This window comes from Myxocyprinus asiaticus, chromosome 18 (genome assembly GCF_019703515.2).
Source record: "Myxocyprinus asiaticus isolate MX2 ecotype Aquarium Trade chromosome 18, UBuf_Myxa_2, whole genome shotgun sequence".
NCBI classification, from domain to species: Eukaryota; Metazoa; Chordata; class Actinopteri; order Cypriniformes; family Catostomidae; genus Myxocyprinus; species Myxocyprinus asiaticus.
In genome coordinates, this window is record NC_059361.1 from 45,445,976 (window position 1) to 45,471,677 (window position 25,702).

General features: G+C 39.1%; 1 protein-coding gene across 3 annotated transcripts in view; it reads left to right on the forward strand.

The window, feature by feature from the left end:
- The window catches only part of gse1b (Gse1 coiled-coil protein b), a 362,350-nt gene that overhangs the window by 67,447 nt on the left and 269,201 nt on the right, over positions 1–25,702 (forward strand). For all 3 annotated transcript variants that reach the window (XM_051724483.1, XM_051724484.1, XM_051724485.1), the window contains exon 2: positions 23,277–23,418. In XM_051724483.1, coding sequence (XP_051580443.1) covers positions 23,277–23,418 — 142 coding nt within the window. The remainder of the gene's footprint in view (positions 1–23,276; positions 23,419–25,702) is intronic.

Consider the following 25,702-nt stretch of genomic DNA (forward strand, 5'->3'; position numbering starts at 1 on the left):
ATATAAATACACTTTCACTCATGGATTCAATTAACCATGGCTCACTGTGTATAGTGAATTTCTACAATGGTAGCAGTAACTGAGAACTATTTCGTTTGAATAATGCTGCATCCAAGCCGTTAGGTGTCAGTATAAGTCCAAAACAACATAAAGACAAAAGATACTGAGAGCACCTTTAGTATCCCCCTAACAAAACACATGTGCACACACAAACACTCTCACACTGCTGCTAAAGTGGCTCTGATTAGAAGCATGTTTTCTGTGCTGCATTCTCTAATGAACGACACCAATGTGTGTGTCCCATGGAATAAAGTTGTGAATCAGTGTGTCCCTCTGTGTTTGAGTGTGTGCTGGTTTACTAAATATAGGTCAACATGATCAGACAGAAAATCAGCATGTTTGAATTTTCTTCCATCTAAATTCAGACCTATTGCATTGCATTCAGGGCGAGCGCCACCATGGGACGAATGTTCCACTGACGTCACAACCCTTTTGATCTCCAGCTAGTAGTGGTGCAACTCACAGTCTCAAAGGCAGGGGGACCAACACTGAGTGTTGGACCATGGTCAGTTATATCCAGAGAAGGCAACAAACACATGATTTAGTAACTACTAAACTTGCAAATAAAGCATACTCATTAGTTACATCATAATACCATTACATGAATGGGATTGTATATCAACATAAAAAAAAGAACATATTAAAAGAAGGTTTTCTGCATGAACTGGTCATAAAATGTGATCTCATCTTCATCAAAGTTACAAGTATAGACAAACACAATGTGCTTAAGCTAACAACACAAAAACTGTGAGGAGGCAGGCGAGGAATGAGGATTTCAAAATAAAAGTCTAAGCAAAATCACAGGGAATACGTGACAGAGCCCCCTTTTAAGGAGCGGATTCCAGACGCTCCAAAAAACAAAACAAAAAACTAATTGTCCATGGGATGTGGGGGAAAACAGGTAGTTCAGGGGGGCATAAGGGGAGCAGAGAAACAAGGCAAAGTTAGGGAGGTTTGAAACCAAGGCGGAGCCGGAGAGATGGAGAGTCAGGGCGACGCTGCAGGCTCGGAGGACCAAGTAAACCAGAGCAGATCAGGCGGGCAGCCAGGAGACAACCTCAAGGTGGGACCAGTTCAGGAGTCCTGGGAGGCAGCAGCAGGGCCGAGACAGGGTCAGGAGGCCTGGGAGGTGGCCGCAGGGCCGAGACAGGGTCAGGAGGAGTCTCTGGGGGAGCGGGCGGAGCCGCTGGGGAAATAGTCTCTGGGGGAGGGGGCGGAGCTGTGGAAGACTCGAGACAAAGAGTCCTGGATGAATGGGAAACAACCTCCGTGGTCGCGATCATGGAAGGAGATTCGGTAACGACCTCTGTGGAGGTGGGAGGAGACTCGGGAACAGAAACTTTTCTTCTTCTCCTCCTCCTCCTCCTCCTCCTCCTCCCTCCTCCTCCTCCTCCTCTGGATGGCCAAAGTTGGCAACACTGGCTCTGGGACAGACGAGGCTGGCAATGCTGGCTCTGGGACAGACGAGGCTGGCAATGCTGGCTCTGGGACAGACGAGGCTGGCAACTCGTTGGCCGTGGCAGGCGTGGGTGCTGGCTCGTTGACCATGGCAGGCGTGGGCGCAGACAATTTTTGAGGTAGGGTCTTCATGGACCTACGCACCAACATCAGTGGCAGATCATACAACTTGGAGACGGGCCGTGGAAGGCTTCGAGACAGGGAGCCGAAGACGAAGGTTTTGGCCCGGGGTTCCCGCCATAATCCACTGTATAAAATATAAAATATGTATACAAAGTATAAAACTAAATAAAAAAATAAAAAAAAAACGCAAAGTTCCAGAGCCTTCTCCACATATTCGCCAAGCATCCAGTGAGGATCAGCCAGAGGCATCAGTTCCCTCAGTGCACTATTCAGACCGGCCCAGAACAAAACCACCAGAGAGCCGTCTGGATAGTGCACTTCATTTGCCAGCTCTAAAAACTCACGGACATGATCCTCAACTGGACGGTCCCCTTGTTGAAGGAGTAGAATTCTGACAGCCACCAGATCCATTCCTTGGTCAGTCTTTCTGTGAGGAGGCAGGCAAGGAATGAGGATCTAAATGCAGCTTTTAATGGACCGCAAATCACGGGAAACCAGGCACAGAACGTGACAACACATGTGAAGACTGACAAAGAAACCAGGGGGAAACAAGGGCTTAAATACTTGTTTTTGTTAAAAACAAAGAAATGAGGTACACCTGGGGAAAACAATCAGGGGAAAACCAATCATGAAAAGAAACTACAAAGGACTACAAAATTAACAGGAAACAGGAATGGGGAACTAAACAAGAATTTCAAAATAAAAGTCTAAGCAAAAACACAGGGAATACGTGACAAAAATAATTATAATCTTCATGTCTTTATTGAACACATCCAGTTAAACATTCACGGTGCTGTGGAAAAAGTAAATGAACCCTTGGATTTAATAACTGGTTGATCCTCCTTTGGCAGCAATAACCTCAACTAAGTGTTTCCGGTAGCTGTGGATTAGACATGCACAACGTTCAGAAGGAATTTTGGACCATTCTTCCTTACAGAACTGCTTCAGCTCAACCATATTCTTAGGATGTCTTGTGTGAACGGCTCTCAAGGTCATTCCACAGCATTTCTATTGGGATAAGGTCTGGGCTCCGACTGGACCACTCCAAGAGGTGGATATTCTTTTTTTTTGAAGCCATTCTGTAGTGGATTTACTTCCATGTTTAGTGTCATTTTCCTGCTGGATCACCCAACTTCTACTGAGCTTCAGCTGGTGCACAGCTACCCTGACATTATCCACTAGGATATCTTGATAAACTTGGGAATTCATTTTTCCCATGATGATGGCAAGCGGTCCAGGCCCAGAAGCAGCAAAGCAGCCCCCAATCATGATGGTCCCTGCACCGTACTTCACCGTTGGGATGATGTTTTTATGTTGGTATGCGGTGCCCTTTTTACGCCATCCATAGTGCTGCGTGTTCTTCAATTACAAAGTTCTTCAATTCAACCTTAGATTCATCAGTCCACAAAATATTTACCCAGTAGAGTTGTGGAGTGTCAAGGTGGTCTTTGGCAAACTTCAGGCACACAGCAAAGTTTTTGTTGGAAAGCAGCGGTTTTCTTCATGGTGTCCTGCCATGGAAACCATACCTGTTTAATGTTTTCCATATAGTAGACTCATGAACTGAGATGTTAATCAGTTCCAATTATTCCTTAAAATCTTTAGCTATCACTCTAGGGTTCATTTTTACCTCATTTAGCATTCTGTGGTGTGCCCTTTGAGTCATCTTATCTGGACAGCCACTTCAAGGGAGAGTAGTCACAGTACTAAATTGTCTCCATTTATAGACAATTTGTCTAACTGTAGACAGATGAATATCTAAGCTCTTCGAGATAACTTTGTAGCCCTTTCCTGCTTTATGCAAAGCAATGATTCTTGATCGTAGGTCTTCTGAGATCTCTTTTTTCAGAGGCATGGTCCACGCCAGCAGATGCTTGATGTGAATAGCAAACTCAAAATGTTTGAGTTTGCTTAAAAATTCCTCTGTTGTGTGACTGTGTTGAAATTCTTTGAATTACAATTGCTGTTCCTGTCGTTCCAGTTCAAGTTCAAATTCAACATCCTGTGTGGCATGGCCAATTCAATTTAAATTCACACTCATGGACTGAAAGGGAGACAATTATTAAATCGTGAATTTTGCCCAACCCCGCACTGTGTTTGTGTGTGTGTGTGTGTCTGTGTGTGTGTGTGTGTGTGTGTGTGTGTGGTCGCACCTGATATCCTCTGCAGCAGCTGGTGTTCGGACTTGGAGTGTGTTGCTAGGAGACGTGCTCGCAGGAAGACGGGAGCACTGGATGCTTTTCAAACCTCTCAACGTGAGGCGCACAATGGCACACAGCTCACCACAGAAACACTTGAGATAAACAAACACACTCACACACGCAGCATATGGTTAGTGCAGCGATCAGTAGAGGAGGTGTTGAAGTAACACAGTCTCTTATGTGGGCAGACTGGTGTGTGTAATGATGTGATGTGTTCTTATCTTGCTCAGAAGTAATCTGTCTTATCACAGATGAAGGGAAGCTTTTCAGTGGTGTTATTATGTAGCTTGTATATAACACTACTTCTGTAATAGACTGATGCTGAACATACAGAAAGAGAAACTACCTCCATACTGTTAAAATATAAAATATAAAATATACATAAATGGGAGTTTCTTTAACCTCAGGCTCTTTTAGCCCTGTGAATTTGTAGAAAGTAAAATCCAATTTTTTATTTCAAATCCTGTGAATATTTTTCACACTCTCACAGTGTATGTACATGAATCACAGGAGATTTGTCATTTTTTTTAAAGTGTCTTTTCCAGCACTCAAATTCTGTATTGTGTTAAAAAGGTCATGATATTTTTTATTATAGTTTTATTATCTTCCCTGAGGTCCACTGATAATGTTATTAAGGGTTTTATTTGCACCAAAACAGTCATAATTTAGTAATATATGATCATTTTCCACCCTGTCTCAAGCCCTGTCTGAAACTCTTGGTTTTGACCTCAGCACCTCTCTAAAACATCAATGTAAACACACACTGTTATGATTGGCTAACAGCGTGCAGGCATCAAAAATCAAAATCAGGCATATTTGAAACTTAATCGAAAGAGAATGAACAACTCCAAAATATTATAAAACTACATTTCAGGGTTTACACATAACACACATCCAACACATTGCATCCAAATATATTAAACTGCTCATCTCAAGCACAGCTGTTAACACTCAGCACCATAAATTATCAAACAGTCATGAGATTTGAAATATTCATAAATGAAACGGTTTACTTGCTGTTTTGCATCGGGTCCAATAGTGTTTTTAATTACCCCATCCATAGTTGCTTTGGAAAGCTTGAATTGTATTATGACTGGCTCACAAACAATCCATGCTGCCGCATGACGCACACACATAGTCCAAAGCACAGTGTGAACTAGACACACACATACAGCATCACAATGCCGGAAATGTATCAAAATGGTCAAAGGAATGCGTCCATGGCGTGTTTTTGCTCAAAACAACAAGAGGCAGAACACCTGAATGTAACCGAATTTCTCCTTTTCAGAGCTGTAACTTGACACCACGTCTTTTAAAAGTGGCACGAGATATGTATCAAGTGGTCAAAGATGTCTGTCTAATGCATGAATATATACAAAAATAATCCAAATAGTCCAGATGTGTCCCCTTTGGTGTTCAGGAATAGTGAGGCCACATTATGCTTTGTTTGTCCTTCTCTCTCAGTTTACAAACTGAAGCACCAGTGGGTGGGGCCAAGGATGCGTTGATGTAAAAGTATGCATTGATGTTTTTTCACTGTAGAGGTGGTCATGAATTAATGTACTCCTAGTGATGTAGGGTAGTCATGCAAGTAGAGAACAAGGCATTTTTGGAGCTTGGTTTCAATGAATGCTTTTATTCCATTGGGGATTAAGTTTTGAGTTCTGAAATTTACAGTATGTTTTTATAGTAGAAAGGCCTCTTATATGTCAAAATATCAAGGAAAATTTGATTTCTCATGACATGACTCCTTAAATAGAATTCTGTGGTGGAAATTACACTGATGGAAATGACAATTTTAAAGTTTTTTTTTTTTTTTGTATTGATTCAAAGAAAACACAACAGAGAAAAACACAACACATACACACCAAATCAACATTTAACTTTTAACCCTCACTAATATCCCTCCCCAAACACCAACCCCACACAACCCCAAAGAACACCCCTTTGGTCACATAAAATAATACACACACACACACACACACACACACACACAAATTTATAAAAATAAAATAAAATATTTAATAAATACACATAATTAAACTAAACTTCTCTCTCCTCATCCCTTCCCCGAGGGTCCCCCAAAACCACCAAATACCTACCCCACTTCCTGAAAAACAAGTCCCCCAACCCCAGCCTTCTATCTGTCATCTCCTCAAAAGCCGCCACCCTGCCCATCTCCGCACACCACTCCGGAAATGGCGGCGCTCCATCCGACTTCCAACCCCTTAAAATAATTTGTCTGCCAATCATCATGCTAGTCATCGCCAGCAGTGGGTGTGTCTTTAAGGCCAAGCCTATATATTCTAGAGGGGGTCCAATAAAATCTATGTAAAATCTTAAATTGCATAAGGTGAACCCTTGCATCTCTAGATGCAGACTTGACATTTTTTAGAATCCTAGTCCACACTCCTTCCTCCAATACCAAGTTCAAATCTTTCTCCCATAATCTCGTGATAGAAGTTAAAGCTCCATCCCCCAGACTCTGAATTAGCAGGGAGTAATACACTGATGCCTAGTGTAGTAACCCCCTTCACAATCCACTCTGACCAACAGAAAGGGGACTTGTTGATACATAATTTGGGGTTCAGCCATATGCTTGAGGCAACATTTAAATAAATGTTTTAAATACTCTGGCCACTCTTTTCCAAATCACGTGCAAATGTGAGATAACGGGGTGTGACTTAACTTCTCCGGTTAGTTTGATAGAAAGGCTTTACAATGGTGAAATAGGGGCAAGGAATTCCTGTTCAATAGAAAACCAGGGAGGGGCACCTTCAGGTGGAAGTGACCAATGAGCCAAATGCCTGAGACCGAACGCATAATAATAAAACAAAATCTTGGGTAGACCTAGCCCACCTTTGTCAATAGGCCTATGCAATTTGTTGAAATGTAGTCTGGGTCATTTACCATTACAAATGAAGGACTTCGCTATGCTATCAAATTGCTTGAAATAAGAGAGGGGGACATCTATAGGGAGTGACTGTAGCAGGTAGTTGAATTTTGGAATACAGTTCATTTTAATAACATTAACCTTCCCAATCATCGCCCGGTGCCCGGCTGGAAGGCTGTTACTGGACAGTACGCTGTCAGAGCTAAAGCTTCGGATTTAGACCAGTTGACTTTGTATCCTGAGAACTTGGAAAAGGAATTAATAATTCTGTGAAGGCAAGGCATAGATCTAGTAGGGTCAGAGACGAATAATAAAATATCATATGCGTAAAGCAGAAGCTTATGCGCCACACCTCCCGCCATCACCCCTTGAAAATCATCCTCCTTTCTTATCATGGCTGCTAATGGTTCCAGGACAAGACAGAACAATAATGGGGAAAGAGGGCAACTGGTGCACCTATTCAGAGTAAACTAATCTGAAATTAATCCATTTGTTTATACCGCTGCTACAGGGTGTCTATAAAGTAACTTAATCCAACCAATAAATGTACTCCCGAACCCATACATTTCCAAAATCTTAAAAAGATAATCCCGTTCTACCATATCAAACGCCTTTTCAGCGTTAAGTGAGATGGCAGCGACCGAAGACTGATCATTCGCTACTGACCACATGATATTGATGAAATGCCTAATGTTATCAGAAGAGCTATGGCCCCAAATAAACCCCTCCTGATCTATATGTATAAGAGATGTCATAACTTTACTTAACCAGTTAGCCAAAAATTTTGACAAAATTTTGGACGGTAACTTTTACACTCGCTTGGATCTTTGTCCTTTTTAAGAATCAGACTGATCCAGGCTTGTGTCATGGTTGGGGGAAGCTTTCCATTCTTTAATGATTCTGTATAAACTTCTAACAAAAGTGGAGCCAGTTCTGTAGCATAAGATCTAAAAAATTCAGTGGCAAAACCATCTGGCCTCAGAGTCTTGCCTGTAGGTAAGGCCTTAATTACCTCGTCAAGCTCCTCCAAGGTTATCTCAGAATCAAAAGAATTTTTTTGCTCAGTCGTCAATTTAGGGTGTTCTAATGGTTCCACAAATTTTCTAATATCTTCATCAGTAGACGAAGACGTGGAACTATAGAGATCAAGATAGAACTCTTTAAAGGCATTATTAATATCAATGGGGTAAAAATTTCACCAGCAGCAGATTTCACTGAGTGAATGGTAGAAAAAGACTCTCTCTGCTTTATATATCTAGCCAAAAGCTTCCCTGCTTTGTCCCCTGACTCAAAGTATGACTGTCTTGCCCTGAATAAACAAAACTCCACTTTCCGTGACAAAATAGTACTATATCTGTATTTCAATCGGGTCAATTCTCTGAGGCCATCAGATGACATTCGGTGCTTCAGCTCTGCCTCATCATTTTTATTCCACACAATAAAAATGTAAATGGTTTAAGTTTATTTCACTCTTTGTTTAGATTATCATAGTTTTAAATGTGTAACACTTTTTTTTGTAGTTTAATATTGAAAGTGTGGGTGTGGGACAAGGCTAAAGCAGGAAAATATATACATAAAAGGCAGTGATAGAGAGCCTGTGAGTCAGTCTATTTATTATTTTACTTTATTGTGCAAATGTTTTTATCCATCCTATTTGTTGTATTTACTGGAGTTTGAACTGTCATTTATCTCTTGTTCTTATGTGTTCAATTATATTGTATTTAAGAATGAGGTGGTGAGGGTTGGTTTTATTTAAAATAATTGTATGTTCCAATTGGTAATGGTGAGAAAATCATGTATTTAATCCAGCCGCCACTAGAGGGGGAAACAAGATGGATGACCATTGTTGGAGCACATGGACAAGGTTGTTAGCGCTGCTCAAGCACAATGGAAAGTCCGGCCTCCATTGTTTAGGGAGGGGAGTGGGTACTGCTTTAGTACTGTAAACAAGTCTAGCTTTTAGACTGTTTTTTCAAATGACCTTGATTTTATTTGCTCTTTTGTTTGCACATTTTGTATCTATTACGAAATCAAATCGTCTTTGGAACACCATCCCTTCTCTCTGGTGTGATTCTCATTGTGACTGCTTGGTCCCTATCACAAAGGCATTTGATAAGTACCAAAAATAAATAATGAAGGCCTGGTAAAAAAAAAGAAAAAAAAAATCAGTTTTAATGTGACCATTTAACAAAAACCAAAAAGTTTAAATGTGTTAGTTTTAATAAAAATAAAAATTAAACCCTGGGACATGAAATTTCCCAAAGTTGAAGAAACACCAATTTATATATAACAGAATCTAGTAGTCTTTAAATGAGTGAATCTCACAAATCCTATTTTTATTATATTTCATCCCCAAATTGGGGGGTGATATATGTCCTGGACATGTTCTGACAACTTTCATAAGGTTCACCCAAATATACCTGAAATATCCAAGTAGGAATAGCTGCAGGCTGGAAATCTCCAAATGGGGTCTGAATCTACAAAGAAGGTGGGGTTAATCCTGAAGGGGCGGAGTTACTCCAAAATGGGGTTGCGCCAACTCCAAAAGGGGCTTCACTTTCAAAAATGTTTAGAGTTAGGGAAAGGGTTAGGTTAGGGGCTCCCTACACCTTTGCTAGTAGTTTGGAGCTGCCCCCCAATGCCTGCAGCCTGCAGCTATACCCTTCTCGAAATATCTCAGATCATCTAAATATCAGCAGTGTCTGAACAACAGGTGTCAGTATTGAGCTTATATTGTTTCCAGTCAGTGTGTGCAGTATCTCTTTCTTCAATGGCATTAGTGAGAGTTTAGTCATGTTCTCTCTGCTGTGAGAAAGTGTTTGTAGCTGAGACATGCACTGCCTGTCCGTCCGCCCTTGCGACTGTCCTCAGTTTAGATTCTGGTAAACTGTAAAGCCTGTTAATGCTGTCTCGACTGTTGCTAGAGCTGATGCTGGCCTGTTACTGACTGAGTGTTTTACCTCTATTAAAGGTATTCAACACACTTAAATAAGCTTGTGTGTCTGTCATCACAGTCACCCTCTAATGACTGGCTCTTTATTTCTTACTCGCACTCGAGGAATGAGACACTCACAGCTGAGCCACAGACAGGTCCTGCTGGGACACTGCGTTCACCTGTTCACACATACATGCAAGTCTTTGTCAGAGAGAAATGCATGCTCATTTCCAGGTTACTGTTGCCATGCAAACCACACTGTTCTTAATTTCCTAAACCTTTTTTATTTCCTAAAGCAGCTTGGGCATTTATCTTTAACAAATCAACCATCCTGGCGACATAAACCATTCTGAAACACTGTCAGAGAATTTATACCTCTTTGTTTAACAATTGTGTTCCGGCACACACACAGACACACAAATCTTGGCCTGTCAGAATTGGCCATTGTTTGGCTCTTGAGTGTTTTCTCACAGCATAACTGCCAACAGATGGCCAGCTCTCTCTCTCTCTCTCTCTCTCCCTCTCTCTCTCTGTCTGTCTCTCTCTGTCTCTGTCTGTGTGTTTTGTGGTTTTGCCTGAGGGCTGTACGGTTCTTATCTCACAGAGAACATATGCAGCATGTATGACTGCAGTCACATGACAGTTTATACAGGAAAGAGATGGAGACATCTGACGGTTCATTTTCTTCTTTTATTTTTGTCCAGAATGAAAGAGAGAAAGAGAATATTTCTGAACTAATATGGGAAAGCAGCTCATCTTCACACACACAAACACACACACACACACACACACACAGAGACTGCAATATTCACTTAGTAAATATACTGTGCAACGTAGTATTCATTATCACGTGCACACAGAATTAGTGACCGCTGAATTGGAATGCCCATCCTCTTGCATATTTGTTTTTTAAAGGTGCACTCAGTAACTTTTGTCTTTGAGTCATCTTGGACTTACACTGACACCTAGTGGCTTGGATGCAGCATCATTTAAAATCAATAGTTTTCAGTTTAAGATGTCATTGTAGAAATGTAGTATTCACAGTCAGCCATGATTACTTTAATCAATGAGTGAAAGTGTAAAATAACAGGACGGTTACTGAGATAAAGCGAGTAGTATTCGGCTGGTCATGTGATTCTAACATGTGCGGACCTTCTCCATGTAGAATAAAACAGCTTTTATAAGGTTACTGATATGACTGGAGTGCTCATGTTTTCCTACATATATTGCAAAATATGTATTTTTATTCCTTGCAATCAGTTTAGCCATTTTTGTGTTGTCTAAATCACTGTTGTTTAGGGTTGGGAGTCAAGAACCAGTTCTTTGTTTTTATTTTCTAAATACCAGAACTGTTTGATTTTCATGACTTTCGGTTTTGTTAAAAGTTCCTGAACGTTAAATTTTGCACCGTACTAAAATACTCTGACTTCCTACAGCAATATTCAGCGGCAGCTCTGCCCCACTACTGAATCTACTGCTTGAAACACACATCGCAACCAGTGTAGTCCGATTCCCAAACGAATGATCCGTATGAGCTGGTTCTTTTGAGTCTACAGGGTGAAACATATAGCATGACTAGTAAAGTCTGATTCCTGAACAAATTACTCTTTTAAACCGGTTCTTTTTGGTGAATCGAAAACACTCACATCAGTCAGAATGGTTACTGAATTAACTTTATTGATGCACTAGTAATAACTTTTGTCATGTCCAACTCAAAATAGAAAAGAATCATTAAGGAGACAAAATCGCTAAGACAAATTGGAATCAGAAGCGGAATTGTTAAAGTCCATACAATTCCTATCCCTACTGTTGTCAAACCTTTCAGATTTAAGTATGTCACCACAGTAACATTATCTAGCTGTCTAATATAGTGTGTGCGTGTGTGTGTTTGTGTACGTGTGCGTGTGTGTGTGTGTATATGTGTGGGCAGGTTTAAGTGGTTTACGAGGAAAATGTTTTAGGTTACAAACTGGTAATTACAAGGGTATTATGCTATAAATGTGGTTTATGAGGACATTTCTAGTGTCCCCATAATTTAAATCGCTTAAAAAACACACTAAAGAATGTTTTATTGAAAATGTAAAAATGCAGAAAGTTTTTTGTGAGGGTTAGGTTTAGGGGTAGGGTTAGGGTTAGGGGATAGAATCTATAGTTCATACAGTATAAAAATCATTATGTCTATGGAGAGTCCTCATAAGGATAGCCGCACTAACGTGTGTGTGTGTGTGTGTGTGTGTGTGTGTGTGTGTGTGTGTGTGCTGTGGTTTTTTTCCTGCAGTGAGATGTGAATTTTATACATTATATATTTAAATAACTTTGGCCGCTAAATCAAAGCAGCTTATGCTGGCATAAATATGCTGAATCAAATTAAAATATTGTTTAGAACTATAAGACTCGTAAACAAAGACTGATGCTCCATGTTTGGTTGTGGGCAGGTTATGTTGTAACACAGTTAAGTCATAATTCAGCTCTCAAATCAGTGTAAACATTCGCCAATTCTGAGAGACATTGACCATGCACAAACTCTGGCTCCATTTTGGTGTGTGTGTGTGTGTGTGTGTGTGTGTGTGTGTGTTCTGTTAATTTAGGCCAGCAGATGGCATGTGTAGCCTGTTAAAAAGACACACACAGGTGAGGAAGTATCCCTGTATCAAATATTTAGATGTCTCTGTGGTTTAATTTTTTTCCTTGATGAAAAAACTCACATTCCAAATGTTTATATTGCAGTTTGCAGTTTAGGCATTTGTAGCATTTGAAAGGTATCCTTGTTTCTCACTCTGTGTGTTTCTGTGTCATAAGATTATCAGTTTAGCACATGATATCTGACATCTCTTTGAATGACCTCTGACCTTATGGTTTCTTCCAGAAATTCATCCAGAATTAAACTTGTTATTATCTATTGTAACAAACATGTTAGCTTTCAGTCTTTTATTAAAACCAGGTATTTTTCTCCATGTCACCACAGCATACAGCCTTTCTCTTTTAATTTGTGCATGTCTTTGTGTTTGTTTGGGTTTGTTCAGTTGTTCTGCTTTTTTTTCCCATTTATTACACTTTGGGTCTTGGTGGGATTGTTTTGCTTAAAACCCCAATTACCCCTTTGGCCTAGTTAACAGCCCAGCAGTCTTTCATAGAAAGTGAAAGAAGGGCTGCTGTTGAGTTTTTTTTATTTATTTTTATTGGAGTGACTAATTGCACCCCAGTAATCTGCTGGAGCCAGACAAATGTCAGAGACACATGTTCAGATATTTGGCGTGGTCGACCAAAGTTTACACATAGCATCTGCCTTTTTTATTGTAAGAGACACGATCACTTCAGCAAGAGTCAGACGGGTGTGTGTTTGAACATGTCGTGGTTCAGTTCTCTCGCCAGATCTAACTGCGCTGTAAAGAGAAAGTGCTCGGTTTAAATCAAGAATCCAAATGGAATGAAATCCCAGATGCAGTTTATTGTGCTACTAAAATTCCAATAAAAAAAAAAAATTAAAAAAAAGATTTGGTACATTACGTGGGACTTTTAATTACAAACAACCCCATAAAACACCGGGGACTCTTATTTTGACATTTCTGCGCTGCCATGTGCTCCCAGTTGTGAACTCATTAACCTAGTTTCCATCCACTTTTTGCACTGTTTTGTTATCGACAATGCGTAAAAATTTGTTTTGCGAAATTTGCTGTCTTCTGCCTGTTTCAATTCAAATGGCCATTTATCGATAAAAATGGTGTGCGTGATGATTCATGCTTAAAAAAGAAATGCCCTAAAGCCGTTTCCATACAGAAATGTGTGTATATCGCTAATTGTGTACCTTTCGCCTCCCAGATGTCCCTAATTGTATTGATGTATTGTGGGCTATTTCCTTGACTGCCGTCTATTATTTTGAATGGTGTGGAAAAGCAACTTTAATAAATAAACTAATGATGGCTACCACGATTAAATTAATTGCAAAGAGTGGCCATTCATTTGTTCTCCGTGCACTTGTCGATGGCAGGTGCTTGATACAAGATATTTGTGCATCCTGGAAGTGTCATGACGCAGATGTGTTTGCATCATCGGATCTGTGCATGCCGTTAAGACCAATCCATAACACTAATGCTTCACGTACAATAAATTGGCTTTCAAGGATGTGTACCGTGTCATCATGATTAACACAGGCTAACAATTGGGGAAATTCTGTCATGTGACACTATATTTGTCACATCCACGCTCCACTCTCTCTCCCTGAAGCACTAATCACTCACACCTGAGCCCAATCCTGCACTCAATCATCACCTCTATAAATCCTCACCCCGTCACTCCATCCACGTCTAGTCTCTGCAAGGAACTCATAGACTCACCTGCTCATCTAGACTTCCCCAGTGATGCTACACTCTAACCCATGAATCCCTTGTCCACGATATTCTCAAGTGTCATCATCGTCCTTCGTCTTCCTGGAGTGGCTAGCCGCCTGTATTCTTCCTGTGAACACTAACTCTGTCCTTGCCAAGCTAAGTTCTCTATTCCTCGCATTCCTGTTGACTTGTTTATGCAGTTTTTCCAATAAAGCTCCCGCATCTGGGTTCAGCCTGTCATCTGTGTCTGTGTGTATCGTGACAATATTTTTGCGTTAATGCCAATTTTCTTGACAAAAAGTGTTTCCAAACCAGTTTTCGCGACATTTGAAGTATCGACGTAGAGTTTATGCGCTAGAGTTAAACAGAAAAATATTATGTCGACACTTGTGAAATTTCAGCGATAATTTGCGTTTCCATCAGCTATATCGTAAACTTTTTGATGCGCTACACCTTTTGTCGCAAAAAAACCTTGGATGGAAACATAGTTACTGACGGCTGATTCGCTATATGATTCGCTGGGAAAGTGACTGATTCAAACTGCTGACCTGAGCTCTTGAGTTTAAACCCGCTTTGTGAATCTTTTCAGCTGATTAATTAAAAAGATCCAGTTTAAAAGAGTTATTTGTTCGCAAACCGGACATTATGGCTATGTTTGTTGTTGTGTGCAGCGAGCTTATCTCAACAGAAAGGGTGAAAAGCAGTGTAAGATACAATTCAGTAACTCAAAAGATGATATCTGAAGAAACCCCATAAACCCATACAAAGTGCTCCTCCACTTTCGCTAATTGTGACTAGATTTTAAATTATTGTGGGAATAATTTATTGTCTCCTTTGTATCCATTTCAGCTGCAGTCTGAAATGCACACTAATATGCTAATAACTACCACAAATCATCATATCCAAAACATTTAATAGAAATCGGGGATATGGACAAAAACCTACCTGTGTTGAATGTTTTATGCTTAAACTGTGTATGACCATACTTTGAGACAGGGACGGAATTTAAGATGTTTACATGACCTTACACGCTGTCGGCTCATTAAGCATAATCGCTGTAAGATTGTGCAAGTAAACGCACTCAAAGACTGTTTCCAAGCATACGGAAAACCATACGCTATTTTTTGTGGTTTTCTCTAGATTTCACCTATTTCTCTTGTGATCCTGACATTATAAAAGTTATCTTGAAAAATAATTCTCAAGAAAAAAACAATAACAGTAATGTATGGCCACTAGATAACTTACCAATAGTAAATAATTTTAATTCTGTGTCATCTACAGTTTTTGCAATATATAGGCTGTATTTAGAGAAAATAGTGTTTTTAGTTACTAGTTGAAATAAAAAACCTTAAAAGATGGGTCAAAATGTGCTAAGTAGCCTAATAAATACATGAACTGTTCAGCATTAGATGATTTTTATAGAATGGCACAGTGAACACTGCATGGCTACACAGGTTGTTTCTGCTCAGGTGATCAATAGGTTTTGCTTATCAAGAACAACATTTCAAGTGAACATTGGGTGGGACACACTGAAGTGATGGCTGATGTGTTTGTTTGGAGGTGTAGCAAGAATCAACTATAACTGACTCATTGTCACCTTCCTTTAAATACACAGCCTGGAGCTAAAGGCACACACACACACACACACACACACACACACACACACACACACACATACACACACACACATACACAGAGGTTAGATCGGTGCAGTGAGGCAAGTGGTCAGTTGGTCAGCTCACACTGCCATCAGGTTCTGATGAGACAGGAAGTGCAAATCAATAGCACTTACCGTCTTCCTGTCTCAGGCCCCTCAGGGGTCGTTGAGAAGCACAGCAGTGTGAAGGAGAGACCATGGGGGCGAGACTGTGTTTTTTTTTTTTATTTATTTATTTATTTATTTTTAATGATAGCTCAAAATGTTCTGTAAAGGGTCTGCATACAGTAGGACTGAGTCATAACTCATTGTTTGGATCGTAAAGTGCTTTATGAATCTGTTAGATGAATGAATCAGCAGTCACGATGTCTGTTTTAGTGGAAAAGGGATAATGAAGAAGCTGTGGTTCAGATCCAGCCTGACCTGAGACGTCCAGAGCTCAAAAAAGATCTGAAGGAAAGAAAAAGAGTTTTGAGGAAGTGTGTTGGAACAAAGAAAATGGTGGAGTATTTGACTTCTCGCAGTTCTGTGTTAGTGTGAATGAGACACCAGAGATCTTCATCATGCTTAGTTCATCAGCCAGCAGCAGCTCCTTTTTAACTACACATGACCTGAACAGAAAACCTCAAAACCTGACTAATAACCTCCATTTCACAATACATAATTTTTTTCAAAGCAGCTTTACAGATAATAATTCCATAATGTCTTAAAGCCCTTAATAATCAAGCCAAAGGCGACCGTGGCAGGAAAATACCTGACTCAAGATGTTAGGGGAAAACATTGAGATGAGCTAAGACTCAGTTGAGGGAGTCAGTCTCTGGCATTTCAATAAATGTAAATGTATGCGAAATATTCATAATATTCATGTTTTCATTCATTCAATTCTACATTTTTTCAATATGCCAATAAGGCAGTGTTGATCTGGTGAGGATAATGATTGATAATAAGGGATAATAATTCTAGTCACTGAATCCTATCGTAAATTGACTGGAGATATGCAGGCAGATAGCCCATTGGTTGAGCCAATGTCCTTATGTCATGCCAAGCTAGACCAATTCTGTTTGATCTTCAATGATTGAAACAAGATGCTTTTTTATTAGTTGCTGTTGTGTTCAGTTGATAGCTGTATTGGATTGTCAGTGCTGTGTTGTTCGGTACACAACGATGTCATATTAGCCAGATAGCTAGCTGCATTTGGCCTCATTACCGGTTTCCATGACAGCTGCTAACAGGCATTATACTTCCTAACCAGCAGATTTAATGACTGTGATTCAGTTAGCTAGTTGTGTGTATAACTTTGCCGAGCTGCTTTCGTCTTTAGTGACTCATCCACATTCAACTCACCACGCATCCCACCGAGAATGAACCATATTATAGCGACCACTAGGAGGTTACCCCATGTGACTCTACCCTCCCTAGCAACCGGGCCTATTTGGTTGCTTAGGAGACCTGGCTGGAGTCACTCAGCATGCCCTTGGGATTCGAACTAGCAAACTAGCAAACTCCAGGGTGGTAGCCAGCATCTTTACCCCTGAGCTACCCAGGCCCCCTAGTTGTAAGTCTGTATGTTAGTTCTGTATCTTGACCATGACCTCAGGGAAGCTCAGTACTTGTATCATCTGTCTTGGGGCACCTGAGATTTCTCTTAAGGGTATTTGGTCCCACCCCCCCCCCCCGTTCTTTTATGAACTGTCGGTGTGGGTAAGTCTGGAGATCTAGTTTAACATTCTCTCTGCACCGCTGTGGTCACCTGAGCAGCATACACCCTTTTAAAATAGAATAAATTCTTCAGCTTCTATTAAATACCACTTTTATCTACTTCCTGTTATGGCAACCTTTTGAGTAGTGAGTCAACTCCAGCTCTGTGGCTGCGCAAACTCTCTCCTCTGATTCAGTGAGTCTTTGAAATTTCTGCAGGAGAGGTCACAGGTAAAAGAGATGGGCTCTGTGCTTTCAGATGGGTTTGTTCGGTGGGATGGAGGAAGATTCCCTTGCCACACACTCGCGAGTGTTTACCTGCTGTTTTGCCGTGAGCACTGTGTGGAGGTTGTGATAGTGTGTTGAGATGATGTGAATTTAAGCAGTCTGAAATCTAGATGCTGCTGTAAGCCACTGTAGAAAAGTTGAACTTCTTTTAACTTGACACTGCAAGACACTGAAAAAGGATGCATCACAATGGTCAAAGACGTTCATCTAGTGCTGGGGTTTACAAAGTCTTAAACAGTAAGCCCCCTCTCTGACAAAATGTACAAGACTGCACTATAAATAAGATCCAAAAAGATTCAAAAAATATCTTTCTTTCACTGAAAACAGCAGTATTTTCTGGCCACTTATTTGAAGTTTAATGAGGTATTTTCCTCTAGTGTTATGTTATCAAAATTCATCATATTACAGGCATTGGAGAAATTCACCAATCATCATCAATAACCTTTAATTCAGTCTGACAGACTCTTGCGGCAATGCATCTTAAACTGGTGTGTGATTAACTGCTATAACTTTCTCTATTAAAAATATAAACTGTATTTTGCATTATTTGTTATTCAAAATACATGTTTTTTCTCATGACAGTTGGATTACTTAACTGTTCTTTAGCCTATATTTGTGATAAACTCGCATCACATGAAACAGTCTCATCTGTAAAACTGCATTGTCGCAAACACATGAAGACATGTTGACCCGATATCATGTTGAACTTGTAGTAATGGACACGCCGTGATTTTGTTCCACATATTTTCGGATTTTCTATGTATGTGCTGCCACATGAGTACAGAGAAAATCTTTTATGCCTCCTAGATAAACTTTTGCAGGTAAGTTTTCCACTGAGGTGACAAAACATGATTCCTCAAACACCGGGATTGTTTCTTCCTCGATATAACAGGTCTATAAAGGCAGAATATTTGTAGAGGTAAAGCTATATAGCATTATAATGGATTTGCGAGTGCACAAGACACATTATGGGTGTGCACACGCACTCTCTGAGCTAGAGCAGGGAGATTTCAGAAGAAAGCAGCACGTGTCCAGTTTTTTGAGAAAGCAAAGAAATCCATGTGTGAGCGGACAGATTCACGCTTGCACAAATGGCAAGCTACATGAATGTTCTCTCAGTACTTAACAGTATTATAACGCTATACAGCTATGGTCTTTCAAGCTGGAATATGGTCAGTTAAGCTATTATTTTAATTTATCTCCATAATACATTTTCATTGTATTTATTTTTCTTTTGATTTTACTTGATGAATTTATCATCATTCTCTGCACTTCCCCTGACATGCTCTGGCGCCCCCCCAGTTTGAAAACCTTGTAAGACTCTGCTGTTTTATAGACCATCAATTAAAAGAATTGTTCACCCAAAAATGTATATTTTGTCAACATTTCCTTATGCAGAACACAAAAAGAAATAAAAAATGTATTAATATTTAATAGAATAATTGTTGAAAGTGACTCAGTTTAAAGGGATAGTTCACCTAAAAATGAAAATTCTCTCATCATTTACTCACCCTCATGCCATCCCAGATGTGTATGACTTTCTTTCTTCGTCTCGTGTGACATATTTGCGTTGACATGTTATGGATCTAATCTCACTTTTTTTTTTTTCTCGGTTGAAACATCCAGGATGAGCACACAAACGCACCATTGTGAGTAAACAAACAGATAAAACCAATGAAGCTTCTGTACAGCGTTCCTCCTGCTCAGTTGTAAGCAGCGCTGCTCTTCCAGGTGTGTCGCACATGCGTCTGATCTCTCTGTGATTACATAATACGTGCATACTGCTGCTGATTTATAATAAAATAATATTATTGCACCAAAAGCAATTGTTTTGCTTTAGAAGACATTAATTTAACAAGCGGAGTCGTATGGATGATGTTTATGCTGACTGTCTGTTCTTTTTGGAGCTTCAAATGTCAGCATTTTAAAGAATTAGTTCACCCAAAAATGATAATTCTCTCATGATTGACTCACCTTAAAGCCATCCCAGAAGTGTATGTCTTTGCTTCTTCAGCAGAACTGAAGTGAAGATTTTTATAAGCATATTTCAGCTCTGTATGTCCATACAATGAAAGCGAATGGGTGCCATGGTGCTGCTGGCTATTTGACTGTCCAAAAGGCATATTTAGGCAGCATAAAAGTAATCCACATGACTCCAGTCGATCAGTGAATGTCTTCTGAAGCAAACTGATAGGATTGTGTAAAAAATAAATCTATAATTAAAACTTTATTAACTTGAAATCATACTTTTTGAAATGTATTTGTATGATTTTGGCTGACTATATTTTATTATATTACTGTATTTTAATCAAGTAATGATTTGCAAAAAGTAAAATAATACAGTCAGCATGAAATAAAACATTGCAGGAATGAAGGAAGCTGTGAACTGGTGTCTCTCGCTCGCTTTCTCTCTCTCCCTGTAGCGAATTATGGGCAAAACAAAACGCAGACAAGTGCTCATTGGATGTACATTCAAAATCAGAGTGCATTGTGGGTAAGAATGAGTGAACAAATGTAGGGAATGAGTTGATCACTTATAATTTGGAAACTACTGCAAAATGGCTTACACCCCGAAATAGTGCACTGTATTGTGGGGGCAATTTCAGACACAGTCCACATCTGCATACAACACTACTCCTCAAAAGAAACTTCCTGTTCTAAAAGGAATTAGTTAAAGGATGGCATTTATTTTTAAACACTTACACATCCGAAAAGAGTTTCTCACTCTCGGGCATTTCTGTGTCTCTTTGTCTCCTACAGCAAGTCATGTTTATTTCATCAGGCGAGTCTTGTTCTGCTGTTAAAGGATCGGCTGTCTGTCTCGTCAGCTAAACTTCAGACTTCTCTCTGATAGTTCCTATAGTTTTCTCTTTCTTGGCTCCCCACCTTCCCTCCGTGGTCAGAATATGTCTCAACAGCGCTCACTCACCGGAGCTGTTCAATATCTTCTCTCCTCTCTTTGTTCTGATGGATCCAGGAGCGATCTGTCACATATCTGGGCTCCTTCACTTCAGTTTGAGGACAAGAATTTCATGAAAAGTCCCCTCGTTCCCCAGGAATCAAAGCCGAGACAGCTGCTAAAAACAGTCGTGCGGATGACAGGGCCTTTTAGATGTTAATGGCAGCGTGCCGTCGGCATTCTGTCTGTTAGAGACCCTGCTGAGATGTTTCATCATGTGGCCATCAGCACTCTATATGATGGTTGATACAACGCTGCAGAGCCTCACAGAGTTAGAGAGTAATTCGATTAGTGGCATGTTGAACAAGCTTTCTTCATCATGACATTGTTCTTTACTTATGGTAGGCCCAGATGGATTCTGGATTTTTATTTTTTTTTTTTTTTTTTCGCAGCTTTTTGGGGCTAAGAAGAGGACTTTTGCAATTTAAACATGGTTTAAACTGTTAAATGGAGGTCAAAATACTAGACTCTTATCTGCAGAATACACATGGCCTGCTTATCTGATAGGTAGTACTCTAGTTAGTTCTATAGTTTGTAAAAAGTCTAACATGTAATTGTTACCTTTAAGGGATAGTTCAACCAAAAATGAAAATTCTCTCATCATTTACCAACTCTCATGCCATCCCAGATGTGTATGACTTTCTTTTTTCTTCAGAACAGAAATGAAGATTTTTAGAAAGATATTTCAGCTCTGTAGATCCTTACAATGCAGGTGAATGGTGATCAGACCTTTGTAGTTTCAAAAATCACATAAAGGACACATAAAAATAATCCATATGACTCCAGTGGTTAAATCCTTACCTTCAGAAGCGATATGGTAGGTGTGGGTGAGAAACAGATCAATATTTAAGTCCTTTATTACTCTAAATCTCCACTTTCACTTTCAGATGTGAAAGTGTACTAAACAGGCTCCACATGTGACTTTCAGATGTAAAAGTATAATGTCAAAGTGGAAATTTAGAGTAAAAAAGGACACATTTTGATCTGTTTCTCACCCACAGTTTTCATATCACTTCTGAAGACATTGGATTAACCACTGGAGTTATATGGAATACTTTTATGTTTCCTTCGTGTGATTTTTGGAGCTACAAAGGTCTGATCACCATTTACTTGATTGTAAGGACCAACAGAGCTGAGATATTCTTCTAAAAATCATAATTTGTGTTCTGCAGAAGAAAGGAAGTCAAACACATCTGTGATGGCATGAGGGTGAGTAAATGATGAGACAATTTTCATTTTTAGGTGAATTATCCCTTTAAGGAGCTATTGCTACCTGATCTAACTCTTAAAATGTGTTATTCCTAAAGTATTTAGGTTGATTCAGTGATTTTCTATCATATATTTGACTTGAATAAAACTGGTTAATAGATGTCATTTTTTTCCAGTGAAGGTTGTCATTATTGATTGTAAACTGAGGTTACTAAACAAACTTCAGAAGGGCTCATTTGATGGAAAACAAGATTTGTATTGCTGTTAACCTGCAATTGTAACCTCAGCCCTAGAACTTATATGTAACTTCACTTCACATCAAAAAAGACTTCTTTATAAAAATTATTTTATGTAATGATACTTTTATTAATAATTTTACATTTTAAATGGTTAATATATACTCATTAAGCACTTTATAAGGAACAACTGTACACCTACTTATTCATGAAATTATCTAATCAGCCAATCATGTGGCAGCAGTGCAATGCAAAAATGATGTAATAATCTTTATCTTTTATTCAGTTCTGAAAAGTTTCACATGCATTGAAAATAGAGTAAGAGTGTAAATAAGGCTGTATACTGTAAAAGAAATATGCGTAATTTCCATGTTTGGTAGTAAAATATGAAATGTCTCAACAACTCTACCCACACAAACACAATACAATAGACTGTCAGAACTCAAAACCTCCTCCACAAACAAAAAGAAAAAAGAAGAAGAAAAAAAGACAATTTGAAAACATGACAATTGAAACTAAACTGCAACAACAACTTGGAAACCACAACCATTAGCTTTTTAACATATTACAGCCCACATTTAGATATCAAAATGTTATTCAGCATTCAGCAACTGGCAGGGTCATTACATATTTTCAGTGTTGGGTGTAATCTGATTACAAATTAATTAGTTACTGTAATCTATTTACTTTTTAAAAGTCAAAAGTACTGAGTAACACATTGCATTCTAAATTCTAGTAACCAGATTACAGTTGCTGACTTTCAGTTAATTACTTTTAAGTACATTACTTGAGTTATGTATTTCTAAAATAGTATTATTTACTGTATGTAGAATCTGAAACATGAATTATGTTCATAAGTACGTCTCTTTGCATTTCTGTGGGCGTATGCCCCCAATAAGTCATTGTAAGGAAGAAACGCGTGGTGCTGTGTGCGACTTGTGTGCGACAATGAACAATGAAGATATTTTTACATTAATTTGAATTTATTGATAAAAAAAGGCGTTGAGAAAAGTATTTTAGAAAGTAACTTTAAAGTAATTAGTACATGACTACTTTTCAATAAAGTAATATGATTCAAATTTTATAGAAGTAATTAGGAATTTGTAGTGGATTATTTTTTGAGTAATTTACCCAACATCGCTAATTTCACACCCAAAGAGGTTAGCTGATCAAAACAGATGAGTGAACTTATAGAATGCTGTCCATAATAAGTTCTTAATGTTCTTTACAGGGTTTGTCGGTGGAGGAGCCGCCTGGCAACATTAAGGAGGCAGAAACCAGACCAACAGAGGTCACTGCAGAAGATGTGTCAGAGCAAGACCTCTCACCCCCCTGCAGCCTGAAAGTGGAAAAAGGGGAACGATCCGTGTCCAGTGAGTATCCATGAGTCCCTTTTCTCTATCGTGTTTCAATCCAGGAGCAGATGATGTTGATGTGACTTACAGGTTCATTACACAAGTGTTGTTTGCTGTGTCTGTAATGTTGATCATGGCAGTGCAGATGAGAGAGAGAGAGATGGTGGAAGTCCATCTATCTTTCATTTCCTGTGTCCAGACACTGCTGGATTTTAAAACTAAGTTTGGTTGTGTGTTTGACATCTGGGGTCAAAACTTCTATTGTATTTTGTTCTATTCAACACCAGTACTACAGTACACTCTAGTATCACATACATTTTTTCATGATTATTACTGCATTGTTTGAATGTCACTGTAGATGTTTATAGTGCATATGCCTTACAGACAAGAGAAGAGATAGATAGATAGATAGATAGATAGATAGATAGATAGATAGATAGATAGATAGATAGATAGATAGATAGATAGATGGATAGATAGATGGATAGATAGATATCATTGCTGCATGATGTCAGATGTTATATGTTGAATCCAGGGGAATACCAGTGTCAATTCCATAAGCTACCAGTGTAACACATGACATCTGGATAGGTGCTTTCCAGATAGTCTTTCATTTTCTTTCTTTGTGTGCTGCTTTATTTCTTGTTCTCCAACAGTTATTTCCATGCACTTTGGATGTGTGCAAATACTTCCAGGAGTGGAGCTTGTAAGTTCCTCGTGTGTATTCAAGCAAGCTGCCAGTTTTGTTTGCTTTGATTCTCCAATCAAGCCTTGATGTTTGCCATAAATAATACAATAGCTCCCGTCTTTAGACAATCCTTACAGACTTGATAGAACTGTCACTAGATCATCTCACATATGCAAAAATAGGCAAAAATGAAGTAAAAACAGCACATAGTCATAGACACATGGAAAGATGAAAGTGTTGAATGCTCTGTGTTGATGGTGCCTGACAAGAGAGCGCAGTTTTGACCCATAATGGCAAGTTATTATTAGAAGCATGCTTCTATTTGTAGAGTATTCCCGTATGCTGTCAGAGTGACCTGAAGAGAAACCAGAAGTGGCTTGTCAACCTGGATTCCCTCTAATCATCATTTACAAACCTAGAGATTCATTAGAAAGGAGCTGTCTGCAGGTTGCTTCTGAAGACACTGCTCTAGATCTGTTGTGAAATTAATTATTCAATAATTATGAAGAAAAGATCAGTAGAGTGCATCTATGACTCCCCAATTTCTCAGCTGTTGTATTTCTCCCATTATCCATGTGGTTTAAAAAAAAAAATTCAAATAAAGAGTTCTAAGCCCTGAACTAAACCAACCAACTCCAAGATTAATATTATAAACTTTGATTTGAAGCAAAAACCAGAAAAAAGAAAATTGTACAAGACTGTGTACAGTGGCAAGAAAAGTATATGAACCCTTTGGAATTACCTGCATCATTCAAACATTTACAGTGTAGGTTAGTAAAAGTAACCCTTATAGTAATGATGTCAACAAAAGCTAATTAGAGTCATGAGTTGGCAAACCTGGCATATAATTAATGAAAAGAGATTGAAGGTGTGAGTTAGAGCTACTTTGACTTATAAAAAGCACTCAAACATTTTGAGTTTGCTAAACATTGGCTGCTTTGCTGCTTCGGGGCCTGGACTGTTTGCCATCATCGATGGAAAAATGAATTCCCAAGTTTATCAAGATATCCTACAGGACAATGTCAGGGCTGCTGTGTGCCAGCTGAAGCACAGTAGAAGTTGGGTGATGCAGCAGGACAATGACCCTAAACATGGAAGTAAATCCACTACAGAATGGCTTCAAAAAAAGAAAATACACCTTTTGGAGTGGCCTAGTCAGAGCCCAGACCTGAACCCAATAGAGATGCTGTGGAATTATCTCAAGAGAGCCGTTCACACCAGACAACCCTCGAATATGGCTGAGCTGAAGCAGTTCTTTAAGGAACAATGGTCCAAAATTCCTTCTGAACATTTTGCAGGTCTAATCCGCAGCTACCAGAAATGGTTGGTTGAGGTTATTGCTGTCAAAGGTGGATCGACCAATTATTAAATCCAAGGGTTCGCTTACATTTTCTACAGCACTGTGAATGTTTAATGGGATGTGTTCAATAAAGACATGAAAGATTATAATTGTTTGTGTGTTGTTAGTTTAAGCACATTGTGTTTGTCTACACTTGTGACTTTGATGAAGATGAGATCACATTTTATGACCAATAATGCAGAAAAACAGCTAATTCCAAAGGGTTCATATACTTTTTCTTGCCACCTTATTTAAATTATTTTATGAGGCAATTA